The 20411-nt window shown below is 48.2% G+C and overlaps 1 protein-coding gene across 3 annotated transcripts in view; it reads left to right on the top strand.

Moving 5' to 3' along the window:
* The window catches only part of LOC133347511 (synaptotagmin-1-like), a 303405-nt gene that overhangs the window by 225833 nt on the left and 57161 nt on the right, over nucleotides 1–20411 (top strand). For all 3 annotated transcript variants that reach the window (XM_061559832.1, XM_061559831.1, XM_061559830.1), the window contains one exon: nucleotides 9875–10047. In XM_061559832.1, coding sequence (XP_061415816.1) covers nucleotides 9875–10047 — 173 coding nt within the window. The remainder of the gene's footprint in view (nucleotides 1–9874; nucleotides 10048–20411) is intronic.

The raw sequence follows: 20411 nt of genomic DNA, 5'->3' as shown, positions 1-20411 counted from the left end.
TTGAATGTCTGCACATCGCAACGAAAAAGAAAGGAGCTACCACTTGAGCTAAATATTACGTTTGTGGATGATACTAATAATAAAAACATCAACCATCAACTCTCTGTGGGAGAAAAAAAAGTAATATAATAAAAAACGCTCGCTAAGTAATGGCACTGATTACTCACTGAGTAATTATATGAATAATCTGATGATAATAACAGGTTATTTGTAGATATTGGAGGTCAAGAGAATGTAAAGTTTAGAAATGGTAAAAATAAGTGGGATGAATAGTGGCACAGTAGTTTTTACACTCTGCGCAACGAACGTGGCAACCTGAGTTTGATTCCCACCCGTCAGAGACATTAATGGCAAGCGATATCTGAACTGATCCTGGGCCTTCATTAGGTTCACTCAGCCTCACATTGTTTTTTATGTTCAACACAAGACACGGCTGCCATATCTGCTCGTGTTTTCCCAAAACGGCTCCCATCATTTCCGTTGCCGTGTCAGTTGGGGATCTGACACGACCGGTGGAGTGAGAAGACTGGCTTGCGCGATTTGTTTGTGACATCGTTAGCCCGTGGACGTGATCACGTTTTTGTTGTGTTCTACGCCCCTTCGGCCTGGGCAAGCGGGCCCCCAGCGAGCAACCCCTTTTCTGAACGGGCGCCCGCTGCGGTAGCCGGCCTCGAGCAGCGCGATTTTGAACGCGAGATGCGTCGCGAAAATAACAATAATGCCATCTTCTTTGCGTCTCCGCCAAGAGCCGCGACTGTTTTGTCGACTCGTGGGGCATTGGGAACTAATTACGGCGAAGATCACAGCCATGAAGCGTAATTTGAACTCCGAATGCACGCACATTGCCAGGGATTTTTTGTATGTATGTATTATTATTTATTTTATTTTGTCAGATTCTGCTTTGCAAATCCCAAAAGGATGTTGCGAGAAACAACAGCGGGGCTCCACTGTTGCCAGCTACCGGGAGGGGTAGAGGCGGGGAGGGTGGGTGGGTGGGGGCTTTCGGGTAATAAATTGCACGCGCTGCGATAAGGCACGGGACAAATGAAAGGCACGTGGAATCGATGGCATTGCTGCGTCCTGGACTGCTGCATCTCGCCCGGTGACAGAATGAGTAATGAGCCTGCTTGCGCGCGTCGTTCCCGCCTTACACAAGAGCACGCGAGAGAGAGAGAGAAAGCGAGCGAGCGAGCGCGCGGTGCGCACGGTGCGTGCTTGTCAGACGGGGAAGTCCAGAATTTGGGAATCACCGCCTCCCCCGTCTTCCTCCCCAGCATTGCCCTTTCACCTGGCTGGCTATTTCGCACCGAGAAGTGACGTCGGCGGAGGGTGCCCGTCTGGCTCAGGCGACGCGGCGCAATGGTGTGGGTCGCGGGATGAAGCCGCCTCTGCTTGAGATGCTGGGTTGAAATCCAGGGCTTCGTGCACCCCAAACGTCGTTACGATCACACGCGTGAGTCCAGCCAGTGAGGCGATGGTTTACATCCAGTCGCAGATAACTGGAGGGAAGAAGAAGGAGAGGAAGAAGAAGCAAAAAACTATTCCCGTCATTTTTTTCTTCTTGGTTCTTTCGGTAAAGTCACGTAGAAGGGAAATAATAAAATAATAAAAATAAAACACTACAAAAAATATTTTTATATTATATTATGATATTATATTTTTATTATTTTATTATTTCCCTTCTACGTGACTTTATCGAAAGAACCAAGAAGACGAATCCCTGCAGTCACGAAAGCTTTAAATCGAAAATTCCCGTCATTTTTTATTTTTAGTTTTGCTCAACTTGGTGTGTTTTATCTGCGCGCAATATTGTCGGTCTCATTGCCATGCAGCAGACATCCTCCAGGGAGCTTGAAGAAGCCCCTATCTTGTGCTGGACGAGAGGCCCATTCAAGTGCCTTCACGAGTCGCTCTGCGCAGTCTTCTTGCGGAGATCCTCCACTCACGCGACGCCGTATGCGAAGGCTCCCGGAACCGACGCTTATTTCATTTCTCGCGATGAGACCGCCGATAGCGCAATTGTGAGCTGTTCATAGGCGCAGCCAAGGAAAAATGGGAATTGATGTGAATGCGGCGACGTGGCTTTTCACGGCACAATCTCTCCCGCGCCGTGCCTTGTCCTAAAGCTGTCGAGGTGGCTGTTGCGGGTTAACAGAAGAAAACAAATCGAGGGTGTCCATAAAGCAATGAGTCGTCTATGAAAGGATTATAATTTGATGCGACGTTGATAAAAACAAAAACAGTACGTACACAACACGCCCGCGCGTGAACTTGGAAGTCTGAAGGTCGCGTGGTACGTATTGAAATCCTCTAAACCAAGGTAGTCGACAACATCCCGACTGGGATTGTTTATAGCCGAGTTTGTGCTCTTGAAGATCACTCAAGAAATCAAGTTTTAAACATTTAGAGCATTTAAGGAATCACGTTGCCGGCATTTCAACTACACAGTTCCAGCTTGCTGTATCATTTGAATGATTTAATAATTAACCACACCTTGATCGACCACTCCGTGCGTGTATAGTCAAGAGTCAAAGTTTAATAATTATCAATATCGTGGGAAGCTCGTCTCAGTTGCTAGGCCTGTGCTCTCACTTGTTTAATTAAATGGATACCCTTTTATTGTTATTATTACACTTGTTTACCCGACAAAGCCTCACCGAGTCCTGGTAATCTTTGTCAGGAGGACACTGCAACTTTTGACAGTCGGGAGCGATGATTTATTGCTACTCATATTGCAATGGAGGAACTTGCAGGTCATTGACCAAATGTGGGTCCCATCGTGCTGGCACGCAACGGAACTCCTCCTGCTTCTGACGTCACGGAATCTTCAACGTTCCCCTGTGCGAGCAGACGGCGCGTAGTAATATCATTACTGCTGTTACACACAGCGGTATTAACCAGGGGCGGCCGCTGGAAAATTCGAACCGTGAATCCCTGCAACGAAGCCGTCGAACGCGCTACCGCTGGGCGGAGTGACCCCACCCCAACTTGATCTTACAACATTGGCACACGCGGAAATGTAGGCGTGGGTGCGTTACGTGTCCGTGCGAATACCACCCTCCCGTCTCAATGCGGAGACACATCTGCAGTTCCCTCCTCGCCGCCACTCCCATCCCCCCTCCCTCCCTCGCCTATCTCTCGCTCGTCCCTTCCGCTCGGCTAATCCACCCCGCCGGCCCCTCCCCAGCTCCCCGAGTCAAACACGCGGAGACATCCACCCTCCCCTCTCTCTCTCTCTCCCCCAGCCAGCCCTGCAACATGGGCCCTTCGCACGACTGCAGAGTTGTGACGAGCTGAACGCTCGTTTGGCCCCATTCGGGCCCCCAAACAACGGTTTTTTTTGCCGAAATGTCTGCTGTCACAGCTGTGTGTCAAAAATAAAAAAGTCATATGTATTGAATAAAAATTGCGTGGCAAAAAAAGCGTAGCTCACAGAACAATACCGAGTCATATTTTATTTACGACGCCGCCGCGTTGGGGAAGATACCTTAAGCCTTCTCTACACACCTGGCTGGCCGCTTGTGGATGCTTTAAGCAAATGAAATGTGCGCGCCTGAACGAGGGGCATCAATTCGGAAAATGGCCCCCACCACCACCGCTTGTATTGCCGCAAATTTGAAAATCTGGGGCGTGCGTGTCTACGCTGTGCGAGCTTTGAAGACATTTACGGCTCCATGGTTACATTTCGGTTGAGCTCTGTGCATAATTATACCTACCGCCACCCGTTGTGCGTATTGTTTTTTTTGTTACACAGCAAGAGACATCATCACTCGTTCTTGCTTATCTCCCCCATAGCTCAGACTTTTATTTGGTAAAAAAAAAGATATATATACGATCCATTAATAATGTGTTTATCCTAATAACCGTAAGGCTATAGTCTGAAGAAGAAAAAAAACTAATCAGGACAAATCTTTCATAGTCCGTTGATTTCCAATCGATGCAAATTACTATTCCACTATTGTTTTTATTGACTCTTGTAGGGCGGCCCTGCATCAGAGTTGGAGCCACGATTGGCTGCTGACAGCCCATTATGATTCCTCCCGCGTCAATAAAGTGATTGTCCTATTCAGATGCTCAAGCCCAACCAGAACATCGTGGAATTCCCACCACTGCCATCGAACCACCGGTAGGCCACGAGTTGCTATTCCAGCGGTTATTTGTGCAGAGTTACACACTGATTTTCACTTTGAAGTTGATTTTGGCCGCTGGAATAACGTCATTATTTGCAATGATTCTCGGTTGTGCGGCGTGATCTACAGTACAGTGGAATGCATGAGCTGCTGCTGCTGCTGTCTTTGCAGCGACCTCCGATAGGTATATTATTAATTCATTTATAGGCCAAAGTACAGTGATTGGAGAATTACAATCATTTGGTACACACCAAGTAATGGTAATCTATCCAAATGCTGAAAATTCCGTATTGTCGGAATACAATTTGGTATTGTGATCACATGAATGCATTGTATTTACTACTACTCCACAGCATAGTAGCAAACACGAAAAAAAAACAATGCTCATTGTTGATTGATGTATGAAATAGCCTTCTGGTAAAACGGACATTGGATACACGTCTGATGATTGGTAGACGTGATACGCCAGGCAAAGGGAGTTGCCCTGGGGATTGCAGGCAGAGAGAGAGAGAGAAACCAGGGGATTTGAGGAAGTGAGAAACCACGGAAGGAAAAATAGGAAATGAAGAAGCGGACAGAACGGCTATTAAAACGCACAACGAAGGGAAGCACTGTTTGTATTGCGAAATAAACCACACGAAGCGCCGCCAGAAGTTGAACGGGATTTTTTTTTATCTCGAGGTCAATAACAGCGAGGCAGTTATGAACGCGTCTATTTTTTTTCTTTCTGTTTTGCACCGTGGAGAGGGGGAGCATGGGAAAGGATGACACAGTTGTCCCTCAGTCTTTCTCCAATCTTTGCCGAGCGTCTGTTAAGTGCTGTCATAATAACAACAACAACATTAAACTTACAGCCCTTTGTCCACTGTTGCTGGATGAAGGCCTTCACAAAGGCGGTTGGTTGCCCGCTCGGTCAGTGCAGGTTGGTGAAGGGTTCGGGGTTTCACTCGCCACTGACGTTAGCCACGGCTGGGAATCAAACTCAACGGGAGGCCGGGTCCTGGATATATTCTGTGAACCACTGTGCCATTATTGAGCACATGCTGTCTCAAAATGGGCGTGCTGAAGTGATCGTGTCCATCTGCATCATTGGGTTATGAGTGGAAATTGTAACATTGCTGTATGGCAGGGGCCACTATTTCTATAGTGGCACTTTGAGATTTAATTGATCTTATGACTGCGAGTCAGGTGCGCCGACTCATCACCACCCAGCTAGATTCCCATTATTTCTTTAAAATGTTAATGCTATATTTATATTAGCTATGATTTTAATTCGTGGCCAAAGCGAATATCTGTGACGGAGTGATATCTGAACCGGTCCTTCACCAACCCGCAAAGAGGAACGTGGCGAAGTGTGGGCGATGGTTCACAGTTCATCTCCTCGTCATGGAGGGGGGGGGGGGGTCAATCCGGCCCATCATCCTTGCAGGGTCAATAAAATGAAAACATTGCTTTGTGGGAAGTCGACACGGGGTGGTTCCGTCCAATGGCGAGAGATTGGCACTCTTGAGTGATTGTGATGCATTCCACCACCGGACATGAGTGCTTCCCCAATGCCAGATTGAGTGAGTAGAAATTCGTCTTGACTTCAGATGCGCTACTTGTAACTAGTTACTTTCCAACACCCCCGCCCTTCACAGAACGCATTCTCAGCGCCAACCTTGCACCTGGGGGACGCTTTGTCCAATTTTCCCTGTGCGGCAGAGTGAAGCTAGAAAGACTCGTGAGAGTCGGTGCAATAGGCCAAAAAAAAAGCAATTACACTAACGGGCAGAAAACAGCCCCTGACACTTCACCAGCATCTCAACCGTTACTCCCTCTTGTCTCGGTGGCACCCTGTCCTATCATCACTCCCCTCTCTAAACACAGCCAATCTATAGATCCTCCGTTCAGGCTTCTGGACTGTATATGGGAGCATGTTGTTAAGTGAGCAAATGTTAAGGGCAGAACGGGTGCTGGGGCCAACACCACACACATGTGGCCACCTTGGTCTCCTCACTGACGATGTTTAGACACTGCAATGTACATTCATGACATCGGGGAGGACCTAGACACGGTTGTGCATTATGGCCAGGAATTGAAGGCGGAGTGCTGAGATTGCATTACAGTGTTCGAACAATGTCAACACGATAATACCAAATAATCACCTCTATAATCTACAGGTGCTGTTTGCGAGCACCTATTGAGGACTAGTAGTATGTCGGTCGTGTGGCCAGCATCAAACTCAGCCGCCTTTGTCTCCCCAGTCCGTATGCTTCGCACGATACTTGGTATTTATTTGAAGCGGAGTTGACTGACCGAAAACTCAGGACCCGTTCAGGTATCACTCATTTTGCTGCTTTCAGCTGTGACCAGGAATCAACCTCAGGTCGGCCGAATCACAGCGGATCGCGCTTACTGCTTCGCCATCGCTCCCCATCACACCATTCCCACACACACACACGTGCACGCGCACGAGCAAACGCACGCACACGCGCGCGCGCGAAATCACGCACTCGCATATCCCAATCTAACACTCGCACGCGCCTTACATATCGAGGGACACGTTCGCAACGAACGCAGGCAGCAGCGAGAACGTGTCCCAACGCGCGCAAAGAGCACACAACTCAACCATCAGCCGCACGCGGACGCCACTCCACAACCCACTACGCCAAAGGTTCTCTCTAAACAAAACCTCTCTCCTGCCACCCACTCTGTGACACTCGCAGTCTTAACCCCCCCTCCCGCCACAATCTGCGCCGACCATCTATCCTGATTTTACCCATCCGCGCTCCGCTCGGCATTTTCATCACGTTGGAGAAACGACGCTTCGATTGAGACTCAAGCGCGCGCGCGCGAGAGAGAGATAGATAGAGAGAGAGGCGTGCGATGGGGCCACGGCGGACGGGAGAGGAACGTGTGTAACGTTGCCCGTCGCTTTCCTCGCGAGCGCCATTGGAGGACGGATGAACGGGCGGCCTCCCGCACGACGCCTTTTTGTTAGCCCCTCAAAGCGGGGAAATTTCGCTGTGAAATAATAATGTCAGAAAAATATATAAAGGAATCAAAGCGAGCGCTTCGAAAGTATCTTGGCTGAATAAATTAGATGGACGATTTGATACTTTGCGCGAAGTTTCCGTGCATCTTTTTTTGAGCTTTTTGTCAAAAACTGAGTCATTATTTTTTCACATTTCACTTTTTCTTTTTTTTACTAGGATGTGTGTGGTAACGGTGATTTGGCTGTTTAAGGGTGAATAGAGTTGTGCTATCCGAGTCTGATGGCCTTGTTAAAAATAATTCAGCCAACAGAACTCTGCAACCTGGGTTTGAATCCGGGTTCCAGCGATTGAAATCGGTTCTCGAGTGCAAAAAATGCGGCGGTGTCGCTTTGCTTGTTATAATTCTGACCACTGCATTCACATTTTACTCAAATGGATCAAGCAAGATCTGCAAAGACAAATGGTGCATCGTCATCGAGCATTGGATGTAATGTGGCCGCACGGCTCTCTCAGTAGTTGTACGACGACGTCATCTTGCTGGATGACCTATGGCGCTTAGCTCGCTTATGAGATACATGGATTTCCCTTGTCTCCTGATCCGAGGCCATCGGCACGGTTGGAATGTTGCATAAATAACCCAAATAGGTGGCATGGAGCACTGTTTCTATGTCTGGTCTTCCGAGATTAACAAAGCAGCCGTGCTTCACTGTTATAAAAAAAAACTCAGTGGAGAGTGCAGCTCGCAATGGGAGAGGATCCGAATTCGAATCCTGGCTGGGGGGGGGGGGGTTGACTTATCCCGTCCTCCCTCTAGGGCTGCCCTATGGACGGACAGACCCCGTTCCTTGCCGCAGACATGCGGAATCTCCGCCACTGGCTGAGACCTTTAAAACAGAACGCGAGCAAATGCTCCAATGCTCGTGTGAGCAGAAAATCGTTGGCTTCACTACGAATGAACGACACTCGATTTTTTTTTTGTTAATCAGGAGTGGTTGACTGGAGTTTGAACTCGGGATATCAGCGGTGCCGGCGCATTTCCCCTTCACGTCTCACGCCAGACTTGCGAAACCCGGCCTGCAGCCACATAAGCGTTCGTTCCTATTGCCATGGCAACGCAGTAGTGCTTCTGCGAGTGGCTTTATTTAATGTTTAATTATTAAAGTTACTCCAGTCCAGACACCTGCACTGATGAGATTTTCCGAGAAGTACCGGGCCCCGTTGCGTGCGCTGTCGACGAGCAATCGGTCTCGCTCACCAAATGCCTTTTCCAGTCCCCTGTGATTTGGGAAGCAATGCTAAGTGTTCTATTTCTCTATGAGAATTGTCATAACAGAAATTGTATTTTTTTTCTTTTATTTATGGCAGATTACATCCCGATGTCGTGGGGTGGGTGGACTGAACGGTCGCAATTACATTTCTTACTATTATTTATGGAGGGAGTGTGTGGGTGGGTGGGGAGGAGTGGTGGCATAGTGGTTAGCGCACTACGATATGAACCTGACGACCTAAGTTCAATTCCAGCTTACGGCTCATGATTTATTCATGCGATCTCTCGTTATAGAAATGTAATTCGGGCGGAAGGCGCTGTGGGCAGAGTGCTTGACTCAAAATCAGATGGTCACAAGTTCCAATTCCCAGTCGGGAGTCAACAAAGCACGTGATTTCTTTGTGGTGAATAAAATGAACATGACTTCCAAGGAAGGTCAATAGCGGTTGTAGTTTTGGAGTGACTGGGCCCTTGTTATAGAAACGTGGAATTTCCACCAAACGGTTCAGGCTCAGGGCTGCCAAAGAACACGTAAGATATCCGCAATGATTGTTTGAACGGGATGACATTTTGAGGTGGAGTCGGAGCGTGGTGGGATTGTGTGGCCACTGAGGTGTGGACGCACAATGCATCATTATGTTCGAGGAATGGATTTCGCTGGCGAGCTGCTTTAAAGTCACACCTAGGGATATTTAAGAGATCATGCCTTGTTCATCAAGGCCAAGATGAAATTAGATTATGTGAAGTGCACGCTTTGATTGTTTCTGGGCGTGTTTTTTTTCTCTCTCTCACCTTGCACAGCCGGATGCTGTTCCTGCGAGACGTTTGATCGAGTTCGCCGCATCGCTCTATAACGCGACATTATTTACCCTCGGCAAATGAACTTCCGTGAATAAAAAGAGACTTGAGGGTTTCATTGAGGAGGCGGGTTCAACCCAACGGTTGAGGACACGTGCCCTCGGGTCGTTGTGCGCGTGCCACTCACTTCCCCTGAAGGAAGCTCCCCACAGCCCTTGGCACTCGACGCCTAACCACGGCCACGCGGCGCAGCGCGAGAACACGTCTCAGAGTCACGTCGACAGCGTCGTCCACAATGACTTTTTGACCTTGACTTTTTAAATCTTGTCGTCTTTCCCATTCCCATGACCTCTCTGACCTCTCTCATCTTGCCGCCACCCCACCCCTCCTAATTCTAGATTTGAAGCTTTCGTGACTGCAAGGATTCATATTCTTGGGTTTTTTCGGTAAAGTCACGTAGGTAAACAAAAAAACTTGATACAGCAATCGTGCTGTGACGGTTCCACCTGAAGACGGACGCGTGTGTTGCCTACGAAACGTCGTGATTTTTTTATTTATTTTTTATTTTACTTTTATTAATTTTAATTTTTTACCTACGTGACTTTTTTATTTTTTTTATTTTACTTTTATTTATTTTAATTTTTTACCTACGTGATTTTACCCACCACCCCCCCCCTCTCTCTCTCCCCCTCGACCCTCAGTACCGCCATGGGCCCTGGTCGCCATCGCCGTGGTCGCTGGCCTCCTCATCCTGTGCTGCTGCTTCTGCATCTGCAAGAAATGCTGCTGCAAAAAGAAGAAGAAGAACAAGAAGGAGAAGGGCATGAAGAACGCCATCAACATGAAGGACGTCAAGGACATGGACAATGATAAGGTGGGAGTCTGGGCCTTAACCTGGTTGCTGGGTCAGTGGCTCTGCCATGGCCGTCATGGACTCGCTGAGAGAGTGAGAGAGACAGAAGGAGCCAAAGAGACACTTGCCCCGGGAGACTGAACTCAGGAGCTCAGAGATTGCCGGCTCATTGGCTCCAACATGGCCATTATGAACTCTCTGATAGAGAGATGATCAGCCTCAGGGTTCGAATGCATGACCTTGCCTGTGCTGTCTCTGCGGCTCTGACACTACCATTATGAACGCCCCCCCCCCTACCCACCCCCCCACCCACCCCGCCCACCTTCGGGAGAGACATCCTCCCCCAGGCCTTCAACCCATGTTTTCAGCTGTGCTGGAACAATGACTACAACATGGCAATTATGAGCCCCCTGAGATAGAGGGCACCCAGCTCCAGGGCTTGATGAAGCATCTCAGCCGTTGTCAGTGCGGTGGCTCTGGAATTGCCACTTTGAGCTTTCTGAGCCATATGGTCACCTTGATAATGTTTAATTTTTTTCAAAAGCCACATGTGCACTTACACGTGTTTCGCTGAACTTAAGGGTTGTTTGTTCTTTTGCGGTAGTGCCGTCATTGTTGGGGAGTTATGCGTTACTGTAGTCAGATTATCGTCGTCGTCATCATCATCATCATTAACCATGATCGATCCGCTGCTGGATGAAGACTTCCCACACATGGACGCCGTTTCTCTCGGTCCTGCGATGTCACGATCCATCTCTCATCACGAAGCAAAGTAATAATCAGATAACCAAACGGAAAATATTAGATAATCCCCTACTGCTTCATTTCAAATGTGTAATCAAAGTAGTGCTACTCCACAAGTACCCGTTGATTACTTTTTTATATATAAATTACTTGCCTAAAAAGAAATATATATCCGAATGTAAGGAAAGTTTAGTTGATTGCTCTGTAAAATGGCTCTCAAGAGCTCCCTGTTGCTGTGAACGGGACGTGAGCGTACAATTGCAGGGCTGCAACGTTACCCTTTATTTTAGATTATTTATTTCGTTCCCATCGCATTCCGTTCTGAAAAATCAGGCGCATGTCCGTTGGCCACATCACCCATTTGCACTCGTGCCAGGCTGGTTTGCAGCTCATTGGCAATGCCAGCTTCTCAAAGCTATTCAACTATATTTATTTTGCCAGGTAAGGCCCACTCAGCTATATATCTATTTTTCGGAACTGACTTGGCTATCACAAATGATAGCCCAACGAAGTTGCTTATAATCACGTGGAAATTTACAGCAGCCAAATACTCTAAACGCCACGTTTCTAAATGTGAAGGGAAAAACCTGTAGGACCCGGAGAAAAATCCACGCGACCACAGGGAGCGAGAGAGAGACACGCAAACTCCAAATATACAGCAGCAGCAGGCGTCAGGGTCGGGATCAAACCCACAACCTCCCACACACCAGGCGAGGCAGTCAACATCTCGCCACCGTTTTCGATCACTCAAAAGCGCCGAGCGATGGACGAGGTGCCCGGTGCCCGATGCCATCAAGGAGCGCCGGTGGTCACCGTGGCGGTATAGCAGCGGCCAGGACTCACGGACGGAAACGACCAACGAACGCTGCGTGCAGCGACGATGAATCAAACGCGGCCTTAGCGAGGGGCGGAGGGTGGCTACTGAGCGCGATCAATACTCGGTAATTATTCTGCCAAAAATTAATGTCCGGGCGGCGGGTAAATGGGTCCAGGCGGCGATCGGGACCGCCTCACAATCTTGGCCGAGTCTGCTATTAAAATTCATCTCGGTGGAAGCGAGAGAGCGCTCGGAACGCCGTGTGATCCCGATTGGACGAGCAACCTAAGAGCAGTGCAGGGGAAATGAAAAATTTACACTCCCCCCCCTCCTCCTCCTCGCCCGAAGGGAAATTTAATTTAGTTCGCACGTTCCCCGCAAGCCAACACTTTGGGAGGTGGGAATTGGTGGATCGCGTTGAGATTTCCGGCCTCCAGGCTGCGACGCGGCCTTCGCGCGGCAGCTTCAGCGAGCGGCTCGCTGAAGAAGTGAAGAGATAGTAGTCGCCCTCCGTGGAAGAGATAAAAGCAGCATTGACATACCCACAACTATCAAGGCGGCGCGTGCGTGCGCACACGCGCGCGTGCACGTACGCCCGCTTCGTTATCACCGCTGAGAGTTTGAAGGAAGCTTGCCGACAGGTGCTGGAGGAACTGCATAAAATAATCAAAGCCACACGGAGTAGGGAAGAGTTGTCACAGGGATGAAAAAGGCCATTATCGTACCGTTACACACCGGAGGGGAATAGGAACGAGTCTGCTGTTGCCTGGCGCAGACATCGCCTGGGTCCAGAGCTACGCCATCACTCGGCGCACGGCCCTGTTTGCACCGAGCGAAAGAATCAGAATCTTTATTTGGACTGGAGGAGGATATCCGCAGAGCGATGAAGTTCCTCTTCGCCGGTGTCCGGCATGGGCGACGGGGGGGATGCTCGACCGTGTCTCGCCGCGCGGTGGATCGGTGCCGGTTTCGGCAATTAAAATTCCGCGCTTGGTTGTGTGCTCTGTCAGTAAAGCAATAGCGCGTCGATAAATGATAGCAGGTCAAGCCTTCAGGGCCCCATTATCACGCGGATTGGAATATTGTCACGTGTCTGCTACTTTCCACAGGAATTTTTTGTGCGCTCTCCAGCGAAGGTTGTCGGAATCGCACTTTCCGCCGATAAGAGGAATGTACTCTTTGGTTTTTTCGGTAAAGTGACTTTACCGACAAAACCAAAGAGTATGAATCCTTGCAGTCACGAAAGCTTCAAATCTAGAAGAGAAATGTATCGTCGCGGTTTCAAAACGGAGACACCTGGGAAGAGTGAGTTGCCGAAGGAGGGGACCCACTCGAGGGGACGTCCAGAGCAATGCGATTCCATGGATCGTCGCATCTGAAAACCACGAGGAATGGTGACGGCTTCCAGCAGTGGATAGATCATGGCTGCTGCTGCTGCTGGTGATAATGACGAAAGTTTCAGCGCAATGAGTGAATTAGTAAGATGATGACTATTATGGCAGTATAAATGTAAATAAACAACACGTACGACAAAATAAAGTTGTTGCTGCATCAGTCACGTGCCAGTTATTCAAAGTGTCCTGACATCTGCGAGGCGTGATCGCAATTTACACGCTCTCGCTGCCACAAAAGCCACATCGTAAAACTAATTCAAGCCCGTAATATGCTCACAATTAAGCTCTCCAGTTTACCCATCTAATGTACAAACATTTAAAAAGTTAGTTATTGTGATGGCTTTCTGGGGGTATTATTTATTTTTGAGTATGTGTGCTTATTTGCCATCAACCGAAAAAATGTTCGCGTTCCGTAGTTTTCCTTTTTATTTAGCGCGTAGGGAGAGAACTGAAGTGGCGTTGGGTTTAATTGCAATTGGGGAGGGTGGGCAGTGTGTGTATGGGGGAGGGGGGGGGGGTCGATGATGGAGGGACCCGCGTCAGTCACACCGTGGTCGTCACGACGAGACAGGATGACGGGATGCGTTGTGTAACGCTCCCTGCTGCGCGCGCTTCCCGGTAACGTGGGTTTGCTGTGTCCTGCGCCGTTTATGCCTCTGATTTTGTTGATTTCATGTCTCCCTCCCCCCCCCCCCCCTTCTTTCTTTTGACGCTCACCGTTGCCACCAATGGGCCTCTGGATCGCGACGGGTCGGACTCCGTGCGACGTCATTTCTCGGTGAGTTCCACGCCACGTCCGTTGAAAGTCTCTCACGCACTCCTCACCGCGACCTGACCTTCCGCGAGTTATCTTTGCACTCCGTCTTGCTTGGTCGAACGGACGCGAGGGACCGTGGAAAAGTTTTGAAATGGAACGGTGGTGCGAAAAAGAAAGTTGCCCCAGCCTAACATAATATTTATTCTTCATTCGATGAGGTTGGCCCATGTAAAAAAAATAACAAGGCGCGATACTGGTGTAAGCCTGAGATCCCATTCAGGTTTCGGTCAACATGGTTAAACAATTGACTCAAGTGTCGTGAGTTTATGGCCCCACTGCCATCAACTCCATCTATGCCACCATTATTTTCACCACCACCACCATATTCACCATCACTCCTACAACCATCAATAACACTGCAATCCATCCATATCGCTTTACTCCTGCCCTCAACTACTAAGATTAAAAAAGCACACATTATTGTTCGTGTGTTACATTTAGGACCAGCTGATGTTAGGAGTATGAAAAATAAGAATAGATTTGACCCTTTCTGGCAATAAACAGGAGGTGCTAAGATGTTCAAACACCAAATAGAAACGTTTTTAAAGGAATCAAAGTTCGCATTAACCACTCAGAGTATTTGTGGTGGACATGCAAACAAACATGCTCTGATAACAAACGCATTGTCTTTGAAACTGATTGGCCGACACCAGAGACAACCTTTTTTAGGGCCTCGTCTCACCAGTGTCAGCCCAGAGAACAACGCCAAAAGGCGAACAGCACAAACACAATGCCACATCAGCTGTTTTATTGCCAGATACTGGCAAAAAAGGTCTCATTTTGATGTTGTGGGGTTATTTCTTCTTTCGTTTGGCATGGGGGGGGGGCAATTTTGTTTTATATATCTATATAGATGTCGTAGTTGGGAAATAACTGTAAGAATTGCATTCTACACATCTGCAATAAAAAAAAAGTAAATGTTGTCTACGGAGAAATCAACTTCAAAAGCGAATCTGCTCTTTTACATCACAATGTTGTCTGGAGTAAAGCGCAAAAAAAACCTCTTAATTAATTAACTCTTGGCTGAAATATGACGTGGATGCAAACAAGAGACACATTTGCACATGTGCTCATTTTCACGAATACTAATTAAGCGGCAGAGACGTGCGCGCGTGGGTTCTCAATATTTAAATATTAATTCTATAATCCTTCACGACTTAAACGCCTAATTCCAAAAGATGTTTTTTTTTTTTGCACTAGATTCACCGGTCTGGCAATTACAGGAGCCACAAAATTGTCTCGAATTGCCAAGCCGTCATTAATCACGCCTTGATAAATATTTCGCGGCCGCATTTGGCGAAGATTTGGCCGCACTCAGCAGTGACCGCTGGCAATAATTAGGGAGAGTGCATCCCACTGCTTGCCGAGTTCCGGGAAAGCTTTTTTTGCAAAGCGTGGCCTTTAAAATACACGTCATAGTTCACATTCTGTCATTCAGCAGTTGCGCAAGCAATGCATCATCAGTCTTAGCGAGCGATGTTTTCCCCGCTTGCCTTTTTTCTCTCTATCTTTCTGCCCACGGGACCATACGATATGTTTACACTGGGGAGCTTTTTTTGAACAATCACAGCTGATCACAAAGTACAGGTGACACGAAGCGTGCTTTTTCGTCTTTTCATTTTTTATTCCTATAGCAGCACTATCGGCGCCATGTAAAGAGAGCGAGAATTCATTTGGAAATGGTGCAGGGCAGTACGATCCCGTGTGTGTCTGAGAGAGGCTGTGCAATATATATATATATGTTTTAGACAACGGCTTCTGAAAAAAACCCTTCGCGTGGCCATTTTTGTCTTCATGCAATAGGGGGCGCGCTTTCACCCACACTGCGCTGAGATCGGTGTTTGTCCCATGGAAGTTTCAGCGCTGTTTTTGTTTTGTTTGGCTGCAGTCATTGGTGACAAACATGTCGCTAAAGCTGAGGGTCCAATGCTGCCCACACGTCGATCGCAAGATCTCAACGATGCCGACTCAGCGCTCTGGTCGTTGAGCCACCCGGCCACATCGGAATTAATCGGAACTAATAATAATTTTTTTTAAAAATAATGATACAGACTAAAACAGTCGCTCTCCCATGGTGCAGTGATTATTTCCGTGGTTGACCTTGAGCAAGTATATATATATATAAAAGTTCCCATTCTAAGGCCACATGACCATCTCTTGATCACTGAGAAATGAAGGATGTAGTTGACCCCCAACCACGATTTGAACTTACAACTTGCTGATTGTGAATCGAGCATTGTAACCACAGCACTACACAATAAAATATGTAAATAAATAATGTATGATTATGATACAAATTATATATAAAAAATGTGCTTTGGTTACAAATTATTTATGCTTTACATCATCCAAATGATGTATCCTTTCACCGGTCACCGAACTGTTGTGTGGATAAATTAGCCCCCACCATATGAATGTGAAATGTCTGTCATTCGATCAAGGCCACCAACGGATATGACCACCACCCCAATGTTCATTTCAGGAGGAGAAGGATGCTGCTGAGATTGATTTTTACTGGATTGACCAATTGGCCTTTCCGGATCAATTTTCGCTGGTAGCATTTGTTTAAACAAGGACCAGTTTCGATTTTATTGAGTCGTATCAGCAGTGCGCGGCCACATAAATTAATGCCAGTGGGTGGGCTGGAGGTATTGGGAAGTGCCGTCCATGAATATCAAATTCAAGTTTTTGGCTTTCAAGAGGGCACATGGCTATGGAGAGGGGGCATGGCAGTTAAAGAGGGGACACTGCTTTTAGGATATGGTCACTGCTGTCCAATGGTGGGACATCATGGCAGTGTTATCACAGAAGGCATTGGTATGAGGAGGGGCAGTGGTGGCATTCCTGAGGGGTTGGCTGTCAGGATTGGGGCATGGCTATCTGTGTAGATGTATGTCGATGTGAGTTGCGGGGAGCTATATGGCAGCAGCTCGTGGCTGCACTTCGAATCTAGCGACCCGAGTTCAATTCCTGCTCATGGCTGAGACCAGCGACGATTATTTGAACCAGTCCTGGGCCTCCCCTAGGTCCACTCAGCCTCATATGGGTGCCTGGAGCAATGTGTAAGCATCGTCACGCGGGAGACAAAGGCGGCCGGGCGTGGTGCTGACCACCCACCCGCTCGTGTGCCATACCAGCCTTCATAAGTGCTCGTTGTCGAAACGTCCCCCAACAGTGCGTGAAAACGCCTAGAGAGGGGATCTTTTTATTTGCCTTTGTCTCTGTGAGTAGTGGCACGGATGCCAATGGGAGCATTGCTATCAGATGGGTGTCAAAAATGAGGCATTGCCCTTCGAGTTACGATATGGCGTTTTAGTTAGATTAGCCGGTCACAGTGGGCCCAACTTTGCTCAGGTTCACAGATCGTGTATCAGTTTGACTCCGCACACAACTCAGGCCTCCTTTAAAACACAAACGTCCCGATAACAGTGAACTCGCAGACTGAAAGCAACTCGGCGCCCCATCATCATTATCATTGTCGTTGTTGTTGAGTTCTTTGTAGAATATTTCGACTGATACGAAGTTAGTCGTTCCATCATCTGCATGGAGTGGGGGGAAAAAATGAGTTGCGCTTTGTAGGATGTTGATCGTGGGTGCTCTGTCGAGAGACTTGGCCTTGCAGGAGCAAGGGAAATGAAGGTTGGTCCACCACTGGCTCAGGTTGACCCGTTTGAGATAAGCGCTCGCCCAACGCTCATTTGAGCCAGGAGACACTGTGACTTGTTTGACACATACGCCATACACAAGTACGTACGTTGAACTTCTTTCGCACCGTACGAAGCCAACCGTGCTTAATCGGAAGTGCGGGAACACAATGGCGAATGTCTCCCCGCATTTGTCAACAACCCTGAGCCAGTGGTGGGATATTCCACGTTCCCATGACGGGCGCCATTCACTCCATAGGAAGACCGCCGTGGAATATTGAACATCGACCACGTGCACTGAGAACGCGAGTGACTGGAGAACTTCGCAGCGTATTTGTATCTCCGCGACTGCAACATCCGGAATTCATGAATTCTCAGCGGTTTCTCTGCTCGTTGTTTTGTTATTTGCTGCAAAACCTTAGGAGCCACTCATTTGACTCATTCAGGCAACTGGGCAGCACAATAAACATTCGCACACACACACACACATAAGAAATATATATTCTATCCAAGCGGTGTGTGTGTGTGCTTGAATTTAATTTCCTTTAACCTTCAGCATCACAAGTGGGTTACGTGACATTTTCACGCAAACGGGCTGCTAAACGGATGTTACTTTCCCTAAAGCTCAGATTAGCTGCCCTGGTTGTGATGGGTTATCAGTGTGACGCCTATTTCCCTGTGAGAGGTGGCTCATGATGACAGATTGAGCCCCGCGTTCTGGCTGCGTTCACATGCAGCCTCCCGCGCTGCTTGCGATGTCATTCTGCCCACGCTCGGTTGGCTGTATCCAAGATATACAAACATACAGTGTGTGTGTGCTTGTGTGTGCGTGTGTGCGCCTGTGTTTCTACACCTGTGCGTGTTCGGATCGAGCGGTAGCGGTCGTGGTCAGCGCAATGCGGCGCGGAACCGATGGCCCGCGTTCGATTATCCGCCACGGCTAACATCAGTGGTGAATTTCTGAACCAGTCCGGGGCCTCCCCTAGGTCGACTCAACCTCAAATGAGTAACTGGTGCGACGTGTAAACATCGCCACTGGGGGAGACAAAGGCGGTCGGGCGTGGTGCTGGCCACCCACCCCCTCGTTCGCCGTGCCGGCCTTCACAGGTGCTGTCTTGATTTGAAGCTTTCGTGACTGCAGGAATCCATACTCTTTGGTTCTTTCGGTAAAGTCACGTGGGTAGAAAAATAATAATAATAATAGATCACGACGTTCCGATCGCCACACAAGCGGTCGTCCTCAGGTGGGAAAGAGGTGCTACTCGCTACTGTCAAGGCCACACGGGTGGTCTTTGTCTTTGTAGAGATCGGTGATGTCGTGGTTATCGCGCAACATTGGCCACAACACTCAGCCTCGTGTGCCGTGCCGGCCCAATAACTGCTCGCTCACCGCACCTGACCCAGCAATCGAGAGGCCTCAATGGGGGATCTTTGTCATTGTCTATATATTTTTTGTGTGCCGTGTCTTTGTGTGTATATCTCCGTATTTTTTTTGGGGGGGGGGGGGGTATCCGTATCTCATTGTTCCTCTGTGTACGTGTGCATGTGTATGGATCTGTGTGCGTGTGACTGCCAGTTTCCCTCGCTATGTAAGTCCCCTGAATGGACTAACGCGTGCGTCAGAATGTGCGTGGGGGGCATGAGGGGGGGGGAGGTTTTGAGGGCAACTGGACTATTTACAGAGAACGTCGAACGTGAGATGCCACGAGCAATCTTCTCGTTCTGTACATTCACACGGGGAGGAGCGACGCGCCTTTAAGGGTGGCGTTCACAGTCACAGTCACGCTGCCGGATTTGATTTTCGCGAAGATAACAACCCTTCGCCATGATTTCCAATTAAACGTATATCTTGGGATCACGATGCTTTTTTTCTACATCGACGTATTCTTTTTTTATACATATACAACATTTTAACACGTAAATAACTGGTTAACACGTCGGCTTTCGCGACCAATAAACCTCTATTATGAACGTAAAAAACTGCCGCCTTCTTCACCATTGTCCATTACACGACCCTCTCATCACCATTGTCTGAAAGATGCCCCACTCATCACCATTGTCTGATACAAATAACAAAGATCCCCCGTGTAGCCTGTAACAGACTGTTGGGGCAAGTGCTCTTAGCGAGAAGCACCTATGAAGGCCGGCACAGCACACGAGGGGGTGGGTGGCCAACACCGCGCCCGGCCGCTTTTGTCTTCCCTCGTGGCGATGTTTACACATCGCCCCAGGTACTCATTTGGGGCTGAGTCGACATGTCTGATACCTGCCCCCATCCACCGCCATCCATCACCATTGTCGAACACGTGCCCCAGCAATCATCATTTGCTGCTAAGTCCACATCGTCGCATTGTACTGTCGAGTGATGTAAACATTCGATCGCCGGCACGTGGCGCCTGCGTGTGTGAAATAGAAACACGCCGCCACCTTTCTTTATGCCGTGCTCCTCCTACTCCTCCTCTTCTCGGCAGCCTCTTCTTTAGCTCATCGGCCAAAAAACACAAAGCAACTTCCACATTCCGTTGGTTGGAAAAAAATAGGAAACATATATATATAAAGCAGGGGAATTAATGAGGCACTCGTAACGACATCGAACATTGAATGCATGCGCAAAGTAGCACACACCTGCCAGAAGGGACTTTGTGTTTTCTGTGCTCTGAGCCTTGCTTAATGGACTCAAAGTGTATCCAGCATCAATCTTTAAGCGTTACGGTTTGGGCTTTTCTTTTGTGCATTATAATAATGGATCCGATGTTGGAGACGTGGGGGGGAGGGGGGTGATTTTTTTCATCCCTTGGGTGTTCTGACCTACTTTGTTAAACCGTAGCTGAGTGCTCTCAGTGGGTCTGTGTGTATGTATCTCTGTCTCTACTTTCTTCACTGATCTATTAGTTTCTATAGAGCTCAAGTGCAGGAAAAGTACACAGAGTGAATAGAACAAAATAAAACTATTACTACTCAACTCTTTT

The sequence above is a fragment of the Lethenteron reissneri genome, chromosome 26 (genome assembly GCF_015708825.2).
Source record: "Lethenteron reissneri isolate LAM-NWPU_2019-01 chromosome 26, ASM1570882v1, whole genome shotgun sequence".
NCBI classification, from domain to species: Eukaryota; Metazoa; Chordata; class Hyperoartia; order Petromyzontiformes; family Petromyzontidae; genus Lethenteron; species Lethenteron reissneri.
The sequence above is the reverse complement of the archived record's forward strand: the minus strand, read 5'-3'. Positions and strand labels throughout refer to the sequence as shown.